Source organism: Rutilus rutilus (assembly GCF_951802725.1).
Source record: "Rutilus rutilus genome assembly, chromosome: 4".
Lineage (NCBI taxonomy): Eukaryota > Metazoa > Chordata > Actinopteri > Cypriniformes > Leuciscidae > Rutilus > Rutilus rutilus.
In genome coordinates, this window is record NC_140212.1 from 4,324,157 (window position 1) to 4,342,438 (window position 18,282).

The 18,282-nt window shown below is 38.0% G+C and overlaps 1 protein-coding gene across 1 annotated transcript; it reads left to right on the forward strand.

Moving 5' to 3' along the window:
* Positions 1–2,186: 2,186 nt before the first annotated feature.
* On the forward strand, positions 2,187–9,770 carry tmem168a (transmembrane protein 168a). The gene is made up of 5 exons (XM_084408197.1): positions 2,187–2,262; positions 3,007–4,166; positions 4,777–4,919; positions 7,470–7,735; positions 8,476–9,770. Exons 2-5 carry the CDS (start codon positions 3,078–3,080, stop codon positions 9,021–9,023), a joined length of 2,046 nt encoding a protein of 681 aa, XP_084264323.1. The 5' UTR covers positions 2,187–2,262; positions 3,007–3,077; the 3' UTR covers positions 9,024–9,770.
* The last annotated feature ends 8,512 nt before the right edge of the window (positions 9,771–18,282 follow it).

An 18,282-nucleotide genomic window follows, 5' to 3' on the forward strand; every position in this document is an offset into this window, starting at 1 on the left:
GATTTAGACACATTCACCAAACTGTTTCGTTAAAATATTATGATATTGTTTAACCACACAGGGTTAGAATAATAAGAAACAGCAATAAAAACATTCAAATAAATGGTGAATATTTTTTAAATCAACATTACAAAATGTTGAAAATGTGATAATGTTGTCTAATTTCAAGCTGTTTAGGCTAAGGGATAACAGCCTACTGTATGTAGCCTATAATATATTGCTTTTTTGTATTAAATTTTATTTAATAATAACTGTTGCACGGTGTATTTTTAACTAGTCAGGGATTTAAGTTTAAACAGGGATTTAAGTTTAATGAACTAAGTAACCTACATGGTAAAAGTAAAGGTAACTCGCATTTCAGTTAGCGAGTTACTATGACTATAAACAAGAGTCACAAGATTCGTTTGCTCGTGAATCGTAGTTGTTTTATGTTTTTTTCTTTCTTATTCACTCGGGTAGTCTATCTCTCATTACATTAATTTCAGATTGAAAACCCAAATCTATTCGGGTCAAATTTGACTTCTTTTGCCGTGGCGCTGTCAGCAGTGAAGCACGGAACGCTATGTTGAACGATAAACATTCTTGTACCATGGTATTTATTTAAAAGTTTTGCATGGTACCATGGTAGGCTAGCCTACTTTTGGTATTTTGATTGATTTCGAGTTCTGTTGATGATTTGAGACAATTTTGCGCGGAAAATGTCTTTACCTGAAGTAGAGTCGGTCGCAAGCTTCTCTTGCAGAAACCCGATCGTCGCTGCAATAAAAGATAGGATGTTTGCAGCTTGATTTCAATGGACAGTTGTTCAATTATCAAATTCATCCACCGCTGTTTGTGTAAATTATTCTGTTTACGATAAATCTAGTGTTTCACAAATTGATAAACCGCTCCAAATGACTGTTTTGCAAATCCATTTGACGTTTCAATTGAGAACCGACTCAAAAGAGTTTATTCATTCGCGAATCAGGCATCGTTAATTCTGATTCTATACAGCAAATAAACAGGAAATATTTGAAACAGGACTTGATAAAATATTGCCAGTAGGCTAATATCTCCTTCGTAAAGTGGGATTTTTACGGTGGCGTAAAGTGGCATATTATCCACGAAGCCGATTTTTTTTAAGTAAAAATCTAAAGTGGACAAAGTTATAGAGGTTTAAGTTTATAAAAATAATTTATGAACATTATTTTATATAAAAATATTTATTCAATAAAACATGTTCAACTCAAACACTGTCATAAGTCATAAATCTAAACAAGTTGTGTTCCAAATTAGCTAAAATGGTTGGGTCTGTGATATGCAGTAGGCCTAGCCTATAGGCTACAGTAGAGTTTTTCTCTTTCAAATATTACACACACACAATTCTTTTTAACACACATACAAATCACACTCTGACATCTATACCAACTCACTGACACAATTATAACTGCGTAATTTAACCAATTTGCTCTATAATATGCAGAAGCAGAAAACAGGAATAAAGCGATTTTTTTTCCTTCTTCTTTATAGGTCAAACCTGAGACAATTGCACCTTCTGGTAGTTCAAAATTTTAATGAATCAGAATGAAAGCCTATTAACAAAGACTGCATCGTTTTATTGTTTTATTAAAAATTGTCTTTTTAATGGGTTTCAATGGGGACATTTTAGTGAGCACCTGCTATTGACATGAATGGGAATAACTTTCTCCTGGTATTATGCCTCCTTGATTTAAGGGAGCAAGCTTCTTCACCTGTACTCTGACTTCACTAAGAAGTTTTATTTGTTGATTTTAAGTATTTTATTTCCAGCCATACAAATGAGAAATTATTAAGCATATTATCCGCTGCAGTAGAAAAGCTTATAGCTTGCCCGTCATGAAAATCTAGAGTTATGTTTTCTAATGCCAACTGCTAAATAAATAAATAAATAAATAAATAAATCTGCATGACTTTCTGTTTTCTTCACAGACACACTCAGTAAATAGACTGTGTAGCTTTATTTTTGGCACATGGAACAAGTAAATAAGCACATCACATCATAGCACAGGATATTTTGTTTTCTTTATTATAAACAGAAAGCCTTTTAAATATGTATATCTCCGATAAACAAACCGACTATACATTAACAGTATGTGACAGCACCTGAAAATCGATCATGGATGTGGAGAAAAGAATTTCTAGGCATATTTATACTTTGCCTTTGATCCTTCTGAGCCGCCGTAGTTTGGAGTCCGGAAGCACCATGGCTATCGGGAAACTAAAAACTCTTTGCTATAAAGAAATGTAAGAATAATTCTGTTTATATGTTTTACTTTCGAACAACAATTAACCGAATTACAAAAGCCAGTCATATAATACTAATTTGTTTAAAATGTAATCGCGGTATTTTAATGCTTTCAAAGTATTTACAGTGTTAAAGTTGAGAGTGTCTGTTCTGGTCTGGTCTAGGCTAGGCTGATTATGTGGCAGTTTCACATCTGACATCTATTAATCTTGAACCTTGGCACTCGTAATACATTAAACGGGATCTGTCATCTTATGTCTGTTATGTATACGTACATCGTTGTCAGGAAATCGAATGACCATCATGTGTGCAAAACATCTGTTCTCTTATACCTACATCTCTCTTTGTGTAGCCTATAAGTTACAAGTATTAAGATGAAACGGGGCTAGTTGTCACACCTTTTTACTGTTCTGTTTACATACAGTTACATACAGTATAATAATTATATTCTGTAATTATGAAATTGGACATGAGATATATATATATAATATATATATATATATATATATATATATATATATATATATATATATACACACACACCATGCCATTGTTTGATTACAGATTCAAAATGAGAATAATCTTTTTTTCATCATTTATCAGGATGCCTTTTTAAAATGATAGTGTAATTTTGAGATGACATGCATGATCGATACATGTCGATTATATGGATGTGTTTTTGATTATTTTAGAATTGCATCACTGACTTTAGTAACTCTTTCCCCCCCCATTATTGATTTCAGTGGAATGCCTCAACATTATCTCTCCTAGTGTTGGAGGAGTGAGGCCTAATCCTCTGCGATCATACTCAAAAATGTCAGGCCAAGAGGAATCGGACAAGGGTGTGGACATGTGGTCCTCTCTCCGCTGTCTGGGGTATCTCTCCAGCTTCAACCTGCTGGTCGCTGTGTGCTTGGGAATGTACGTACGATGGGAGCAGACCTCAGAATCCATGATTCTGGTCATTTTCATCCTGGGTTTGTTCGTTTCAGCCATAGCTTGTATCCTCTACTACTACTTTTCAATGGAGTCGGCCAGTTTATGTCTCTTCCACCTGTGGTTCGGCTTCTTGCAGGGTCTCCTGTGCTTTCTGAACTTCCCCTCTCTGGAGAAAGACATAAAGGAACAGGTCACAAACTACCTGTTGCTCTCTAGCGTAGCTGTTCGGTCGCTCTGGGCCCTAACAGAACGTCTGTGCGGTAGTGCTAAGTATAAACCAGTCGTTCTGACCTCACCTGAGCTCCTAGAGCTCCTGGGATTTGGTGTAGCAAGCATCAGCTTGGTTTTCCACAAATCACTAGCCATGATTGCTCTGACTTTTGCTTTAATGGCCCTTATTGTGGACCTTCGCATGAAGTCGCCCTTGGCTCTCCCCAATCTTGCCTGCTTTGCTGTAATCACCGCCGTTACCTTCTTCCAGTCCTTGGAGATCCAAACAAACCCCTACGTGCTCAGCTGCTACCTGGGACGGCTTATATGCGAGCCCCTTCTAGACGTCTACTTCAGCGGCTTGTCGGCGACAGAACGCTGGAAGCAGTTTCTCTCAGCTGGCCGCCTGTGGAGGAGATTTTCTCTGTTTCCGCTGGCATTCGTTGAGCTGGCGTTCTTTGTGCTCTGTGCCCTGAAGCTGGGTAACATGAAAGCCTGGTACCTGGTCATCCCTGGCTTCTGCGTCTTTGGCCTCTTGTGGATCCTGTGCCACATGGTGTTCCTTGTCACACTTTGGTGCTTCCACACTAAGCTGAGCGAGTGTCAGAAGATGTGGGCGACCCAGCGCTCACAAAAGCTCAATTTGGACAGGATCATGGCCTCCAGGGGCATGCGTCATTTCTGCCTCATCTCCGAACGGCTGGTGCTCTTCTGCCTGATGTCCACTGTCATACTAGGGGCTGTTTCATGGCAGGTAAAGCATGTTGATTAATGCTTTTTAGAATCAATCTATCTAGATATCAAGAATTCTGTTTATACTTGACATCAACATCCAAATCGGATGAATCATGCTGCATTATGATACTATTACTAAAAAACTCTTTCATCCCAAAATGAAAATTATGGCATAGTTCACTCACCCTCATATTGTTCCTGTGGAACACAAAAGAAGATATTTAGAAAAATGTCTCATAAGTAATGTTAAATGGGGACATTTCAATAAACCAGCTATCAGTCCTAATCTAAACATTACAGTAATCCATTTGAGGTTTAATGTTAAGATATGAATTCTGCAATGAGTCATTAGAAGCACTTACAATTTTGCTAATGTTATCCAGCATGTGAAGCAAATGCAGAGTTTCATTTCTTTTACCAACAAAAGCAATATGCTGGTGAGTCAGATCATTACACTTAGTACACTTAATTCAAATGAACAGGTCTGAGAACAATGTCTGTCTGGAACTGAATACTAGCATACTCACTGAAGACTTAGACTGAAGTTAGACTGTTTGTTTGCATGTACAACTGTCCTTCCCTTTGAATTCACTTCATAATTATTGATCACTGAGGGTTCATTTCCGCAGGTCACTTCTGGACTCTTCATGAGTGTGTTTTTAGTGGTACTGCCACTGGAGTCTCTGACTCATGGACTCTTCCATGAACTGGGCAGCTGCTTGGGAGGAACCTGCGTTGGGTATGCGGTGGTAATTCCCACTTACTACAGCAGGTAAAATCATTCAATGGATATATGGCATACAAAGGCATATTCTAACTTGCATGTTGTTCACATGGTCACATGTGCATTGACCGAGATCCATAACCTTGCAGAAAGCAGCTTATTGGTGGTTTATATATAACAGACATTAATACCTGAAGAACTGGTTTTCTGAGGAGTCATATTTCTTAGAATCAATTCACAAGCATTTGCATTTATTCATTTAACAGAATCTTTTATGCAAAGTGAGAAATATGTGCAGTATATCATACATAACAGTATATCATACAGGAACAATATTAGCAGCAATTCAGAGAAAATAAATCAATTCAGAGAAGTGCTATTATTTATGTTTGTGGATTAATGACATACATTAATTATGTATTGTTTCTTCTGTTTGTTTTAATCCACATGTACCCATAGATATAGATGCCTCATTAGTGGCCCTTTCAATGGGCCGCTATACATAAGCCGTCCGCCATATTGGAGCGGTTTGTGAACATTCGAGAGCAAGTTGACTGAGCATCTGAAACCGCAATTAGACGCATCTATGAATATCTATATATGAAATAGACTTGCTAAACACAATACAAGAAGATGAAGGCGTTAGCTGACACGACATTAAAAAGTTACTATAGTAAAAGTAAAAACATTAAAAGTACCATAGTAAAAACATGTAATATTGAGTTAAAGATACAAGATTGCAAGATGGCGGGCGCGATGACGTGATGTGGCATCTACCTATACATATCTATGTCTGTACCCAAAAAATTGTTCTCCTGATAATTGTCAATGTTTCTTGCACTAAAACAGTTTTACATGAACTCTTTTCATCCTTTCTCTGACCCTTAAAATGATAGTTTTTGCTACTGTACATTTATGACTTTTATAGTATATGTAAATTACCTATATTATGATTGGCTAACCTTTGTTTACCAGCACAGTTCACATTGCTGTTCTCTAGGTTTGGTAAAGTTGCTGAATACCGAATAGTCTTTGATATTTGAATCAGGCCGGTCGTACACTACTGAGTTTTTGGTCATGATGTCACAAAAATGATGATAAAGTCATTACAAAAACAGCTTTGGATGTGCAGATGAATCAGAAAGATGATAAATATTTATAATTACAACATCAAGGGAAATAGTTTGCTGCCCTACTCCTTATCATCTTGAACAGTCAAGTGTCCAGAAAAAATAGAGGGGTGTAGAAACCACCCTGGATTGGCTCACTATAAACACATGCTGGCATTAAATAAAGTCATAGCCTTTAATAAACCTGGTCTGTTGCTGGTTCCTCTGGGAGAAGCCTGTGCCATGCATACTGAGAGAGAGCGAGGGTGGGGTCCGGGGCAGGCCGTCAGTCAGGTCGCTGATTATGATGTCGATTAGGATGCAGCTCCACAGCCTCTTCACGCTCAGTATTCCAGCACTCTTGGTGAAAAGGCTATGCGTGGAGCAGGCACATGAGGGGAATGTGGCTAGGTGTAATCTTCCATCTGATGGGTACAGATCATGTTTTTACAATGACGAGGGCCTCTTGGGAAGATGAGAGGGGAGGGAGGGATGAGAGAGAAATTCTCAGGTCGATCAGATATAAGGGAATGAGCTCTGGCCATCAACCAAATATTCAGATTCACCCAGAAAGCATTTTAATAGTTAATAAAAACCGTGAACAATCCATTAGTCCTTTTTAATGAAATTTTTTGTTTATCTGTTCTGATAAAAGCCTTGTGGCTAATAAACTTCGTGTGGAATTCAAGTGGAAAGATATTTCAGCAAAATTTTTGCCTTTAGTCATGATATTATTTTTGGTGCTTAAATTGTTGTTGTGTTTAGGAATGAGGGGCACTGAGCCAGGGATGGGTTGAGTGGGGGAAAAAAAACAAGATCTGAAGTAGTAAAGAAAAGAATGGTACAGAAAACGCAAGCATGAAAGCTAAGTGATTGAGAGATAGAGAAGGATAGAGTCCTGACAAGCAAGCTCAGAGAAGCGGTCATTTCCACTTGAATAGCTCAGCACCTGCCTAGGTAGTTTTCATGGGTCACTGTGCCTTAGACTTGCCATTTCAGTCTTCAGCTAGGATGTCTACCTATGGGAAACACTGCCACCACAAATGCTTGGTCTTGGTTTTATAATCACAATCTTTGTGAAGCAAAGGCTACAGGGGGTTATAATGGTTTTAATTGTTAATTGTTGATTTGTTATTAGCGAGTGCTGTTCTGGGTGATATTTACTGCAGGAAGTCTTGTGCTCATTTAGAAAGGCAGAAGGAGTTGACGCTGCAAGGTGATGTTGATCTACTTGCATTTTCGAGCAGATTAATGTCATCCTTACTAAGGCCTTTCTCCTTTTCTTTGAATCCTTTTCTCCATCTTACATTTTGCACTGCTTATTTTCAAGGCCTTTTTGCATTTACTCTCCAGTTTTTTGTACCTGGGTTAGTGTACACTCAGAAGGCAAAGTTGACCCAGTTAGCAATCAGCCAAGCATCAGCCTTTCTTCCGCATTTCACCCATCCTTTATCCTTTTTTTTCTCTTTTTTTTTTTACTTCTTTGCAGTGCGGATGGCCAGCCATTGCTGTTGCCTCCAGGGCAAGTCCAGGAATTGCACTCCACAGCTACTCTGAATGCTGTGCAGCGACTCTTCTCCCACCACCTCATCCAGACCTTCGGATGTGATTACTCCACCAGTCTAAGCCTGGACACCCTGCAGGCCAAACTGCGCTCCTTTCTGGAGCTCTGCACCGCCGAAGGCCCGCGGCACGACACTTACATCCTATACTACAGCGGCCACACGCTTCCCAGCGGAGACTGGACTTTGGCAGGTAAGAGCTGGATAGCAATTGATTGGGCGGAATTTATCTAAATTAACTGAGAGTTGAGGTTATGAATTGTAGCATGTCGAAGTATTGACGAAGACCCAAACTAAATTAATTTCTGTATATCATGCACCAATCGGGAGTTTTTAATATCATAGGTTCTCTCGAATGCTAAAATCAGTATTGCTGTTTCAGGTCTGTGTAAAAGAGATCAAGAAACAAATGCTTTTATTTTAACTAGAATTTAGCAATTTATCGCTCTGAAAGCTCTCTCTGAACTCCACCATGCTTTATCTTACTGCCTGTGTGTGCGTCCTGTAACTCGGTGAGGTATTAATCCTCAGGAGCGATATGGGATGTCACAGCCTCTGTCATAATGTTTGATCAGGCAGCCAGGAATCCTCATTCGGTTTCTGAACGAGGTAGTTGCCGAGTGTTATTCACAGTCTTCCCCACAGCATTGCAAGATATCTTTTTATACCTTTACTGTGTTGCTTGCACCATCTCTCCGTTTCCCCTGCAGCAACAGCCTGTCACATCTGTGTCAACACTTTATGTATTTGTGAATGAAAATTTCTTTAGTGAATGCAAACTGGTTTAATTTTGCTTTATTGGATATTTGTGTTGTTTGAACTTGTCTTGAGTTGGCAGACCTTTAAATAGCAAAAGGTTTGGTCCAGATTATTCTGCACAGGAAAAGACTTGAGACCTTCTTGCGACTGATTGACAACCTTTCTTGCCTGCAGGTGGCGATAACTTGCGTCTGCAGCAGATCCTTGATATGTGGAGAGAAAGGAACAGTGGCCTCTCCTCCCGCCTCATCCTGGTCCTGGACACTGAGAATTCTGCGCCGTGGGTGAAGGCGGTGCAGAAGGTGGAAGGGATGTATGTTGCGGTACAGGGAGCCAAGATGAGCCCTGTCCAGGATGCCGAAGCCCAAGAAGCCCCCCGTCTGGGAGACTTCACCTCTGAGTGGGTGAAATATAACTGCGATCCTGACAGTGGCGTGCAGTGGTCAGAGAGGGGTCGGGTCATCTCCGCAATATATGGCGTGTCCAAACCCTGGAGTGACTACTCCCTCCACCTGCCCACCGGGAGCGATGTGGCCAAGCACTGGAAAACACACTTCCCCAAGACCACGTACCCACTGGTGGCTGTCGCCAACTGGTGCTGCGGACTCAACCTCCTGTGGCTGTGTAGTGTGTGTTTGCGCTGCGTCAGGAGACTGAAACTCTCTTGGTTCCCTCCCAGCATACTGGACACGGGACAGGGGATCAAACTAGTCCGATCATAGGGGACCAATTGCTTTTGTTCTACATGATGTATATACATCACCATATATGTTTTCTATGCAATTTTTGGGATATCATTTATTGAGTGCTCCGTTGCCTTTTACTTTGATAATCAATTATCGATGGGAAGCATCATTCACTGTTGAATTCACATTCAGTCCTGTTCCTAGAGATCAGTCACACTAATTTTCAATTGAACCAAATACTTTGGTTAGAAGGTTCAGGAATGTTTGATTTGAGTTAGGACTAACCCTTGCAGGTAGGTCGAACTTTAGGAACAGGATTGAACACCATTGTCAAATGATGACTTCTTCTGTTTATCTGTTCCCTATATACACAATATAGCCACTGTCACAATATTGAGACTGTCAGTGCCAAGTGCCTTGTGTTAATTTATTAGGCTTTAAGTGGATTTTCTCTGGATGTGGGTGAAATACGTGTATTGCAATGAATTCAGTCTCAGGCTAAGTTAAACAAGAAATCTCAATTGTTCTTTTAGAAGGTTTTTACTTATTTTGTTTTTGCCAAGAAGTAAAGCAGGTCTGGTTTAGACCTCTTCAACAGCCAATGTTTAAACCATATCATGCCATATTGTATTTTGTATTTTCAGTGGGGTTTTTGTTTTATTAATTCTTTATCAACAGACCAGCATCCTTTAATAAAGACTGTTTAAAATAAGCATCTTGGTAAGTAGGTGTTCCAGCTCTGTTTAGTGATGATTAGCTAGCATAAATTGTTCTGTTAATACGACCAGCACTTGGTGTGTCTTAATCGGCTTCCTAGTCAGTTCACTGTCCAGGAGGTTGGCAATTTCATAGTCACTTTCATGCATTTTATTAGTTCAGCACAGGAGGCGGATGAACTATGGCTACCTTGAGGCTGTTCTTTCAAAGCGAGGGGAAAAACATTTCCTGCTTGTCTCTTAAAGGTTTGGGGAACTTTCATGCCATTGTTATCACAAACCCTCTAAAATCCAGTTCCTGCTACTTGTTGACATAAAGATTGTTGTTAGCAGAGGCAAAGTGTAGCATCTTTGCTGAGGTCAGTGATTCATGTAAATATGGCAGAAATGCTTTATGCAATGATTAGATTAAGGCTATAGCTTCATCCTCTAAACTGAATTAGCAGTGCTCTGCTTCATCTATTGAGGGTTACTGAGTCAGAAGCAGACACAAGCACACTCATCGGGACCTCGTATGTCTTTTCAAATCCAGATACATCAGCTGTGAGTAAGCAGATGTCAAGAGTCGTATAATGGAACTGCATGATTGGGTCAAAATCATAACATGGAAACGCACAGTTAAGGTGTTTGAAAATTCAAAGAAGCTTTGCATACAACAAACAATTAATTTGTGAAGATTCAATGCAATTTTTAAGACGACTTCTTTTGACCAAACACGTCTATAATACCTGAGAAAGCTATCCATAAGAACACGCACAGCCTCAGGGCCTTACCAGAGAAGAGTCATTGGTAATAACATACTATAATGTAATAAAGTACAACATTTTTGATTTATATGTTGCTTATGAAAAATTGCATTTAGTAAGAATACAACTTTTGGCCAATTTTTATATAGCTGTCAAAGGAGAATAAGTAAGAATAAAGTATGGCATTTACCAGCAGTGCGATTCCCTCTTGCATGTATGGTCCCAAAGCTCATTGATATGGACTGATTTCAAATGTGATTTCAAATTATTTATCTGAACAGCTGCAACTGAATAGCTTGAATTAAAAACGTTGATGTGGCCAAATAACCCCGTGAAGGGTAATTAGCTCACCTGTCATGAGCGAAGCCAGGCAGAGAGACAGAAACTCACCCAGTGGACTGTGTTTAAAATAGACTCTCCCCACAGATGCTTTGGATTGAATATAGTCATTTAATTAAATGCCAACAGGAGTTTGAGGCATCAAATGAGGGAGACATCACACCTTTCTGAATCACCTGATAGCATGTTTTCATTGAAGTTAAAAGGCAATCACGTACATCTTATAATCTTGATATATCTTCTGTGGTGTGGATTTTAGACATGATAAATTTGTGTTTGCGAAATGAACACTAGGAGGAAGAATTATTCACTGGAGTTGCCAAAGCATAGGAGGTTTGTGTCATTCAAAATATTTTGTCTAAAGTATACTGGTTCTTAGCTTAATATCTGTGATACAATCAGTAGTACATTTCTAAAAAAAATTTTTTATTGTTTTTGTAGCTAACAAAGATGGCTTCTGACAGTTCTTGGTCAAAGTAATTTGTAAAGTGGACCAGTCATAATTTAAATAGTTTAAACTATCAAGCCTGCTAAGAAAGATTTTTATGCCTTTTATCTAAGCTTATACCACAACTGTTTCATTTTAATGCATGTGTCCCCTTTTTTTTTTTTACCAAGAAACTCCTCTTTCTCTTTCTCATTTTTTCTTAGCTGTTGGGCAATTGGGCAGTGGAACGGAATAGCCTAATTTAGAGGCAGCTGACAGTGACTGTGCCTGAATTTAGTGTGTGTGTGTGATTGTGAAACTACATATACATACACACTGATACACACTGTTCCCTTCAGAATAGTTCATCCTCTGAGATGCAGGAAGGTGCCAGTCCTGAATCTACTGCTAGTGAGCTTAATGATTACTGACCTGGACACAAGAAGTGCAAGCTTTCCCACACAAAATTACATTATTACCAGGCTATACAATCAGAGTAAAGCAGAATTGATCCCCATATTGGGAAGGGTTAATAACTACCTTGATCACTGGCAACTATTCAGTTGATGTTATTACATAACGGCAGCCATTTTGTTACCATTTAGAGGGAAAAGTTGCAGCATATTAAGAAAAACTACTTTGCAGTGGTTAATTTTTTTTTAGGATAACACAAACATTCACCGGCCACTTTATTAGGTACTCATTGCTCGTTAACGCAAACATCTAATCAGCCAATCATATGGCAGAGACTCAGTGAATTTAGGCATGTAGACCTGGTACCACTCCTGTCTAAGAACAGGAAACTGAAGCTACAATTCACACAGGCTCACTAAAACACAGAAGACTGGAAAAACTTGATTTCTGCTGCAACATTCAGGTAGTACGTTCAGAATTTGGCATAAGCAACGCTAAAGCATGGATCCATCAAATATTCAGTCTGTTAGTGGTGGTTTAATGGGGTGGGGGAAATTTTCTTGGTACACTTTGAGCCCCTTAGAACCAATATAGCTTTGTTTAAATGAGTTCACTAAACTCAAATGGCCTCCACAGTCAGTAGATCTCATTCCAATAAAGCAGCTTTGGGATGTGGTGGATCGGGAGATTCACATCATGGATGTGCAGCCGACAAATCTGCAGCAACTGCGAGAAGCTATCATGTCAAATTGGACCAAAATTTGAAATGAGGAATGTTTCCAGCTCCTTGTTCAATCTATGCCATGAAGAATTAAGGCCGTTCTGAAGGCAAAATGGGTCAAACCCGGTATATTCAAATACAACAAACATGTTTTACACTAGAGAGGTTTATTTAGCAAAAAATGACCAGCTGAGTACATTATTCCGGTTATTATACAGCTACTAAATTATGATTTTATGGTTTAAAATAATTACTTATAATACTTTAAAGCTAAGAATAAGAAAAATAGTCCATTACAACATAGACTATAAGATACTGTACTGTAGTATATAGGCCTACTGTAAGTTCCTGGACTAGCTAACATATTTTCTACGGATCTATCTTGTTATAAGCATGTTGTCTTGAGAGAAATAAAATCTTTCAAAAAATGTTCATCCTAGCATGTATACTTTAAATGCACTGTTGCTTCAGAGTAAAAAATAGTGTACCAAATGGCTACGTAAATTTTAATATTGTAGTAGGCTACCCCTGATATAACTCCACTTAAGGACAAAAAATAAATAAAAAATAGACACACAGTGGACTTGAATGCAAAGGTTTATCTGTAGCATCCACTTAGATACTTAGCATATTTAAACCTTGAAACACTGATTTATAAATACAGTCCCGCTCTAATCACATATTGGGATTTATTCATGAAACATGAGCAGAACGAATTTCAGCAAGGTTGTATAAATGATTTACCCAGAAATTAGTGTAAATCTAAGCTAGATGCATTATTGCAAATGCAATATTTTTTTTTTAACCATGAACTTTATGTCTCTGGGTATCTAAATTGTCCGGACAAGACAGATGGAGAGTTCGCACTGTCTCTGCTTTATAAAGTGAAATCGACAGAGATTAGTGCACTTTGAGTCTCGTGTGGTCGTAAGAGGAAACGTAAAAGCCTTGGTTGCTAAAAAAAACCCCTCCCTCTCTTTTTGATAGTGTTAAAATCTAGTCTTTTATGAGCTTTAGTGAAATAGCCCATCTTAGAAACTCCATTTAGATTAAGCGGCTATATGAATTTAGAAGACAAATCTTATTTCATATCATTAAATGAGTCCAAAGTACATTCTTTATCATTGAATGAAGCTCAGCTCAAGATTCAGGTGAAAATAACATTCCTTTCATGGTTTTAAGACTTGTGAAGATCAGTTACATATCTGTAAAGCAGTGAAATACAGTTTCCTCAAGTGTTTGTGAGGCCTTGGAAATACGGTCGGTGAGTATAGCCTGCACAGAACAGTCACGAATCAATAATTTAATTTAAATTGTTTTGCAGCATTTCAACATGCCTATTCATTCAAATTGAGAATTGGATACTGCACTTTGAAATTTGTCTTCTCCCTTTTTCACAGATATTTACAGATTGAATAGAAGAATGAAGTAGGAAAAAATGTAAGTGATGGTTGTCTGTGGAAATCTAACCGACGTGTTATGCATGATTGGCAGGCTGTTATTAAGCTCTACCACTTCACAGTTTGAGGTGTTATTCAAACAGTGCAAAGATGAGTTTTCGTGCTAAAGTTTAATACTTTAACAAATCAGAAACTGAATACCATCTGATGCAAGCTATTTTTCTTTCACATTCATTAACGTGCTGTCTCGTCCAGGACAGCCTCAAGCTATGGACGTGATTTAATATTGCGAGTGAACTATGCGAAATTCTCATCAAATGCCCCTTCAAGGTGTGTATTCAACTGTAACAGAAGCGAATAATCAATCCTGACTTCCTTGTCCACAAAATGATTAGATGTTCAGAGCATACAGATATGTTTGTTTAAGACCTAGTAGGAAAAAATTGCTGCAAAATGACCAAAAGATGAACTCAAAAAGGAAAAACGGTTCATAAATAAACAATGCTGCTAGGTCCCTGTTTATGTTGCGAAAAGTTACTTTAATATAACCCATGTAGAATTGAAATAATCCAAGATATTTGAAATGAACAAAGACATTTGCTTGACTGTTTTTCTATCCCCTCTTTCTACCACAAGGACCATTTGGAGTTCCTAAAGGCACAGATGGGCTGATAGTGATCTAGGCCTGTAGGCCAATATGTTTGTATTTTGGGGGTCAATTAATTGTCACACCTTTAGTACAGTGGGGGAAGTTCGAATTATCTGATTGCTCAGTTTAAACGTCTCACAGTTGGGTTAAAGTCACATGGTCAGGAAAGGATAAAAGAAGATTGAAACTGTTGCTCTCTCTCTTTTTATGCTCTGGCTCTCTTATTCTCTGGGTCCCTTTCTTGGGGCTCTCACTCTTTACCTCCTGTTTTCTTTGTCTCTCTCTCTCTCTCTCTCTGGTAACATTTTTCACATATGCTGGGTACAATTAATAATATAAGTTATCATCATCTCATTCATCTATTTTGTAACTATTTTAAGTGTAACCATAACCATAGTTTGTCATTAAACCTTTTCAATTACAACTAATGTGCTAACTAGTTTTGATTTGGTATTGACTTTGAAGTGCTACACATTGCAATACAATATCGTCACTCTCTATAGCAACGCTCCCCCACATATTAAGCTATTGTAACTGCGCTTATTTCCGTTGTTGGTATAAGTGGCAGTGGGTGGAATAGACGAGAAATGTGCAGTTTTCTATACCATCTTGCTAATAACATTTCTTTAGTCATTCGGCAGTCTTGCAGCTTGAACCACTGCAGGAAACCCACCCTTACACCCAGTTAGCATTGTGTAACAAGATTGTCCCTAAAACGTTACTAATTGTGTTACTTTTTATGGAAAATAATGCATTAAGTTACTTTTGCATTACTATTTCTTACCTGCGCTGGGCTTGCTCGTTTTTTATTTTTTAGCATCAACAGAAATGTTCTATTTATGCAAATGTAATAGCCCTTTCACACCAAAAGTGAAATGAATAAACTCAGGCTGAAGGAAATGCCAGTTCACTCCTGTACAGTAGAGGGCGCTGCTCAAACAAACCATTCGGCTGTGCTGCCATTCTGGACGAATAGGACGCTGGAGAAAGAAGTTCAACACTCTTACTTCAGCAATAAAAAGAGAGAAAGAAACCCAAATGTGATGTTTATCTAGTCATTTTTGCTTATTATTAGTAGCCTACGGTTGAACTGATCATCAAAGGTCAGCAGCAAAGACATTGGTTAATAAAGTGAGATTAAATGCATAAAGTGTATTTGTGTAATTTAACATTTAATTATTGCAGGTTTGCGTAATTTGAGTTTGCGTTTCACTGTTTTTATTTATTTTGAGGGATACTGAATGTGTTTTTGTGCAAGTGAGATGAGTGATGGGACCCCCTTGGAAACGAGACGGTTCATCTCCAGGGGTTCATCTTAATAAATACATTTCTCAAAAATAACCATCATGTTCACCAAGTGCACACAATGACTTTTGCACTTACTCACGATTTCTCTCAACATGAGGGCAGGAGAAGAGTTAGTCAATAAATGGTAAAATGAAATTACTTGCGTTACTTATTTGAAAAAGTAAAAAAAAAAAGTAACAATATGAAAGTAATGCATTACTTTACTAGTTACTTAAACAGTAATATGATTACGTGACGTGCGTTACTTGTAATGCAAGTGTTAGCAAACACTGTTAGCAAAGGTGTACACACCAGTCCCAACAAGTTTAATATTTTCCTCATGTATTAGTGTCACGGGCACATGTTTCACAGCATTACAGACAATTCATCGGCTCAGTAACTTAACCTCAGTGCTCTAATAAGACCTGTCCCTTACACGGATGAGAAAGCAGTAAATGCTGTAATTACATTTAGAGTGACTGTTCGCTGCTTTCTGGACAAGCCGTTATCTGCATCAACATTTCCCAGACACCTTTAGATAAACAATCCTTTCATTTTAATTCACGGTTTACTAAAATTAACATTACCCTTATGAATGTTGGTGTTTAGTTATTAATTTAATGAAATCTACTATTAAATGGTGAGCCCTCAGTGTTGAGGGTGCTTAAAACAGATTTGTTTAGTCATTAGCTTAAAAAAAAAAAAAAACCTGAGATAAGCTTCACAAGAACACACTGTTCATTATGAGTGTGAGGCATCAGGCTAGCAGGAAACATACAGTATGTCTGAGGTTTTACTTGCCCAGAAGAGTATTTGGATGCATCTAATTTACTATTAATGTTTAATAGTTAGGCTACTTTTAACCAACCATTTGACAACCAGAAAGTTTCTTTCTTAATTTTAAACAATGTTATTTTCTTCTTATTATTTTTTTAATTATTATAATTTTTTTGCTTGAAAACTGTTTGTTCTACATTTCTTTAAAATACACTAGTTTGGGTTCCGTCTGGATTTTGAAAGAAGTCTCTTATGATCAACAAGGCTGCATTAATCTGATTAAATAGTAAAAAGACTATTGTGAAATATTATAAAAATTTAAAATAACCTATTTCTATTTTAATATATTTAAAAAATGTAATTTATTTATGTGACGCTAAGCAGAATTTTCAGCATCATTACTCTTCATTATCATCATCACTAGTCTTCAGTGTCACATGATCTTTCAGAAATCATTCTAATATCCTGATTTGCTGCTCAAGAAAAAATTTATTATTATCAGTTGAAAATCAGCATTCTTTGATAAACAATGCAACAATGTAAGTCTTTACTTTCACTTTTACAAAAATATTGATTTCAAAAAACAAAAAAAAAACTTACTGACCCAAAACCCCAACATTTTTATTTGTGTTCTGATTTTGATTGTCTTCATATTATGTTATTTAATACAATAATATTTCCATGTGACTTCCAAAGCTCTGTTCCATAACCCAGTGAGAACATGTATTTCATTTAATACTGAAAAATGTCAGTGAAAATGAGTTACAATTTATTATTTCACCCAATATTTTGTATATGCTTTGTACTATTTATGCTTATTGAGCATTCCATTTGATTAGCAACACGTGCTGACGCAGACTATGTAAGCAGGAGACAGCAAGGCAGCTCACAAAGTTTTGAAATGGCACTAATATCTCTTCTTATCAATGAAAGCAGTGTACAGTAGGAACATTTACCACTGAAAGTTCCCGTCCTTGCCATTGGCCCTCAAAAGATTTAGTAAGACACAGTCACCTAGACCTGCAAGCCAAGCATCTCACCAATTTCAGCACGGCTAGCAAGTGTACAAAACGTTATATTGTGTAAGTTACGTTTATGGTCCAAGGCAATCCCACATAGTTACTTTCTGTCTGACCTGGTAATGATATTTATGCCCTAGTTGAAATTGCTTTTCATCTCTCCTTTGGTGGGACTCGAAAATGAGCCGTCCGACAGGGATCCCGCACTTGTACACAGGGCTGAGAAAAGGCCCGAAGCCGTAGTCGTCCAGCAAGCTGGGGTGATATTACAGAATTGATTTATATGTTCAGAAACATTGCACTCCCCCTAATAGAGGTTCACGACAGCATGATGGACGGCTCTCTGAATAGACTGCATTGGTGCATTTCTCCCCGTTAAAAGCGCAAAATTTATAGTTGCTCTGTCGTGATAAATTAAATGCACACACGAATTCCACATCCAAGGCTTTTCACTCTAATCAACAGCGTTGTAACACTGCCAGATATGTCACAGCGCTGTGAAGCCCTCTCTTCATTTATTGGAGGAATAATGAACACTTTCATGCTTTCCATCCCGCAACGTGATGGTTTATTTGTGGCTGTTAACAGATAAAGTACTTCAACGCATAGAAGAGATCCTGACTGCTCTTTGCAGTGAGAGCAATATGACATTTGAATACGAGTGAAAGGCCTTAATATCTGTTTTTTCGGCTGTCACACTTGATTCAATTGCTTAGCCCAAATCCAAATCCAAGTTCAGTTCAACCCTCCTCCCTCGCTGGCATCTATTCGCCTCATAATTATGGTCAGAACCACTACTA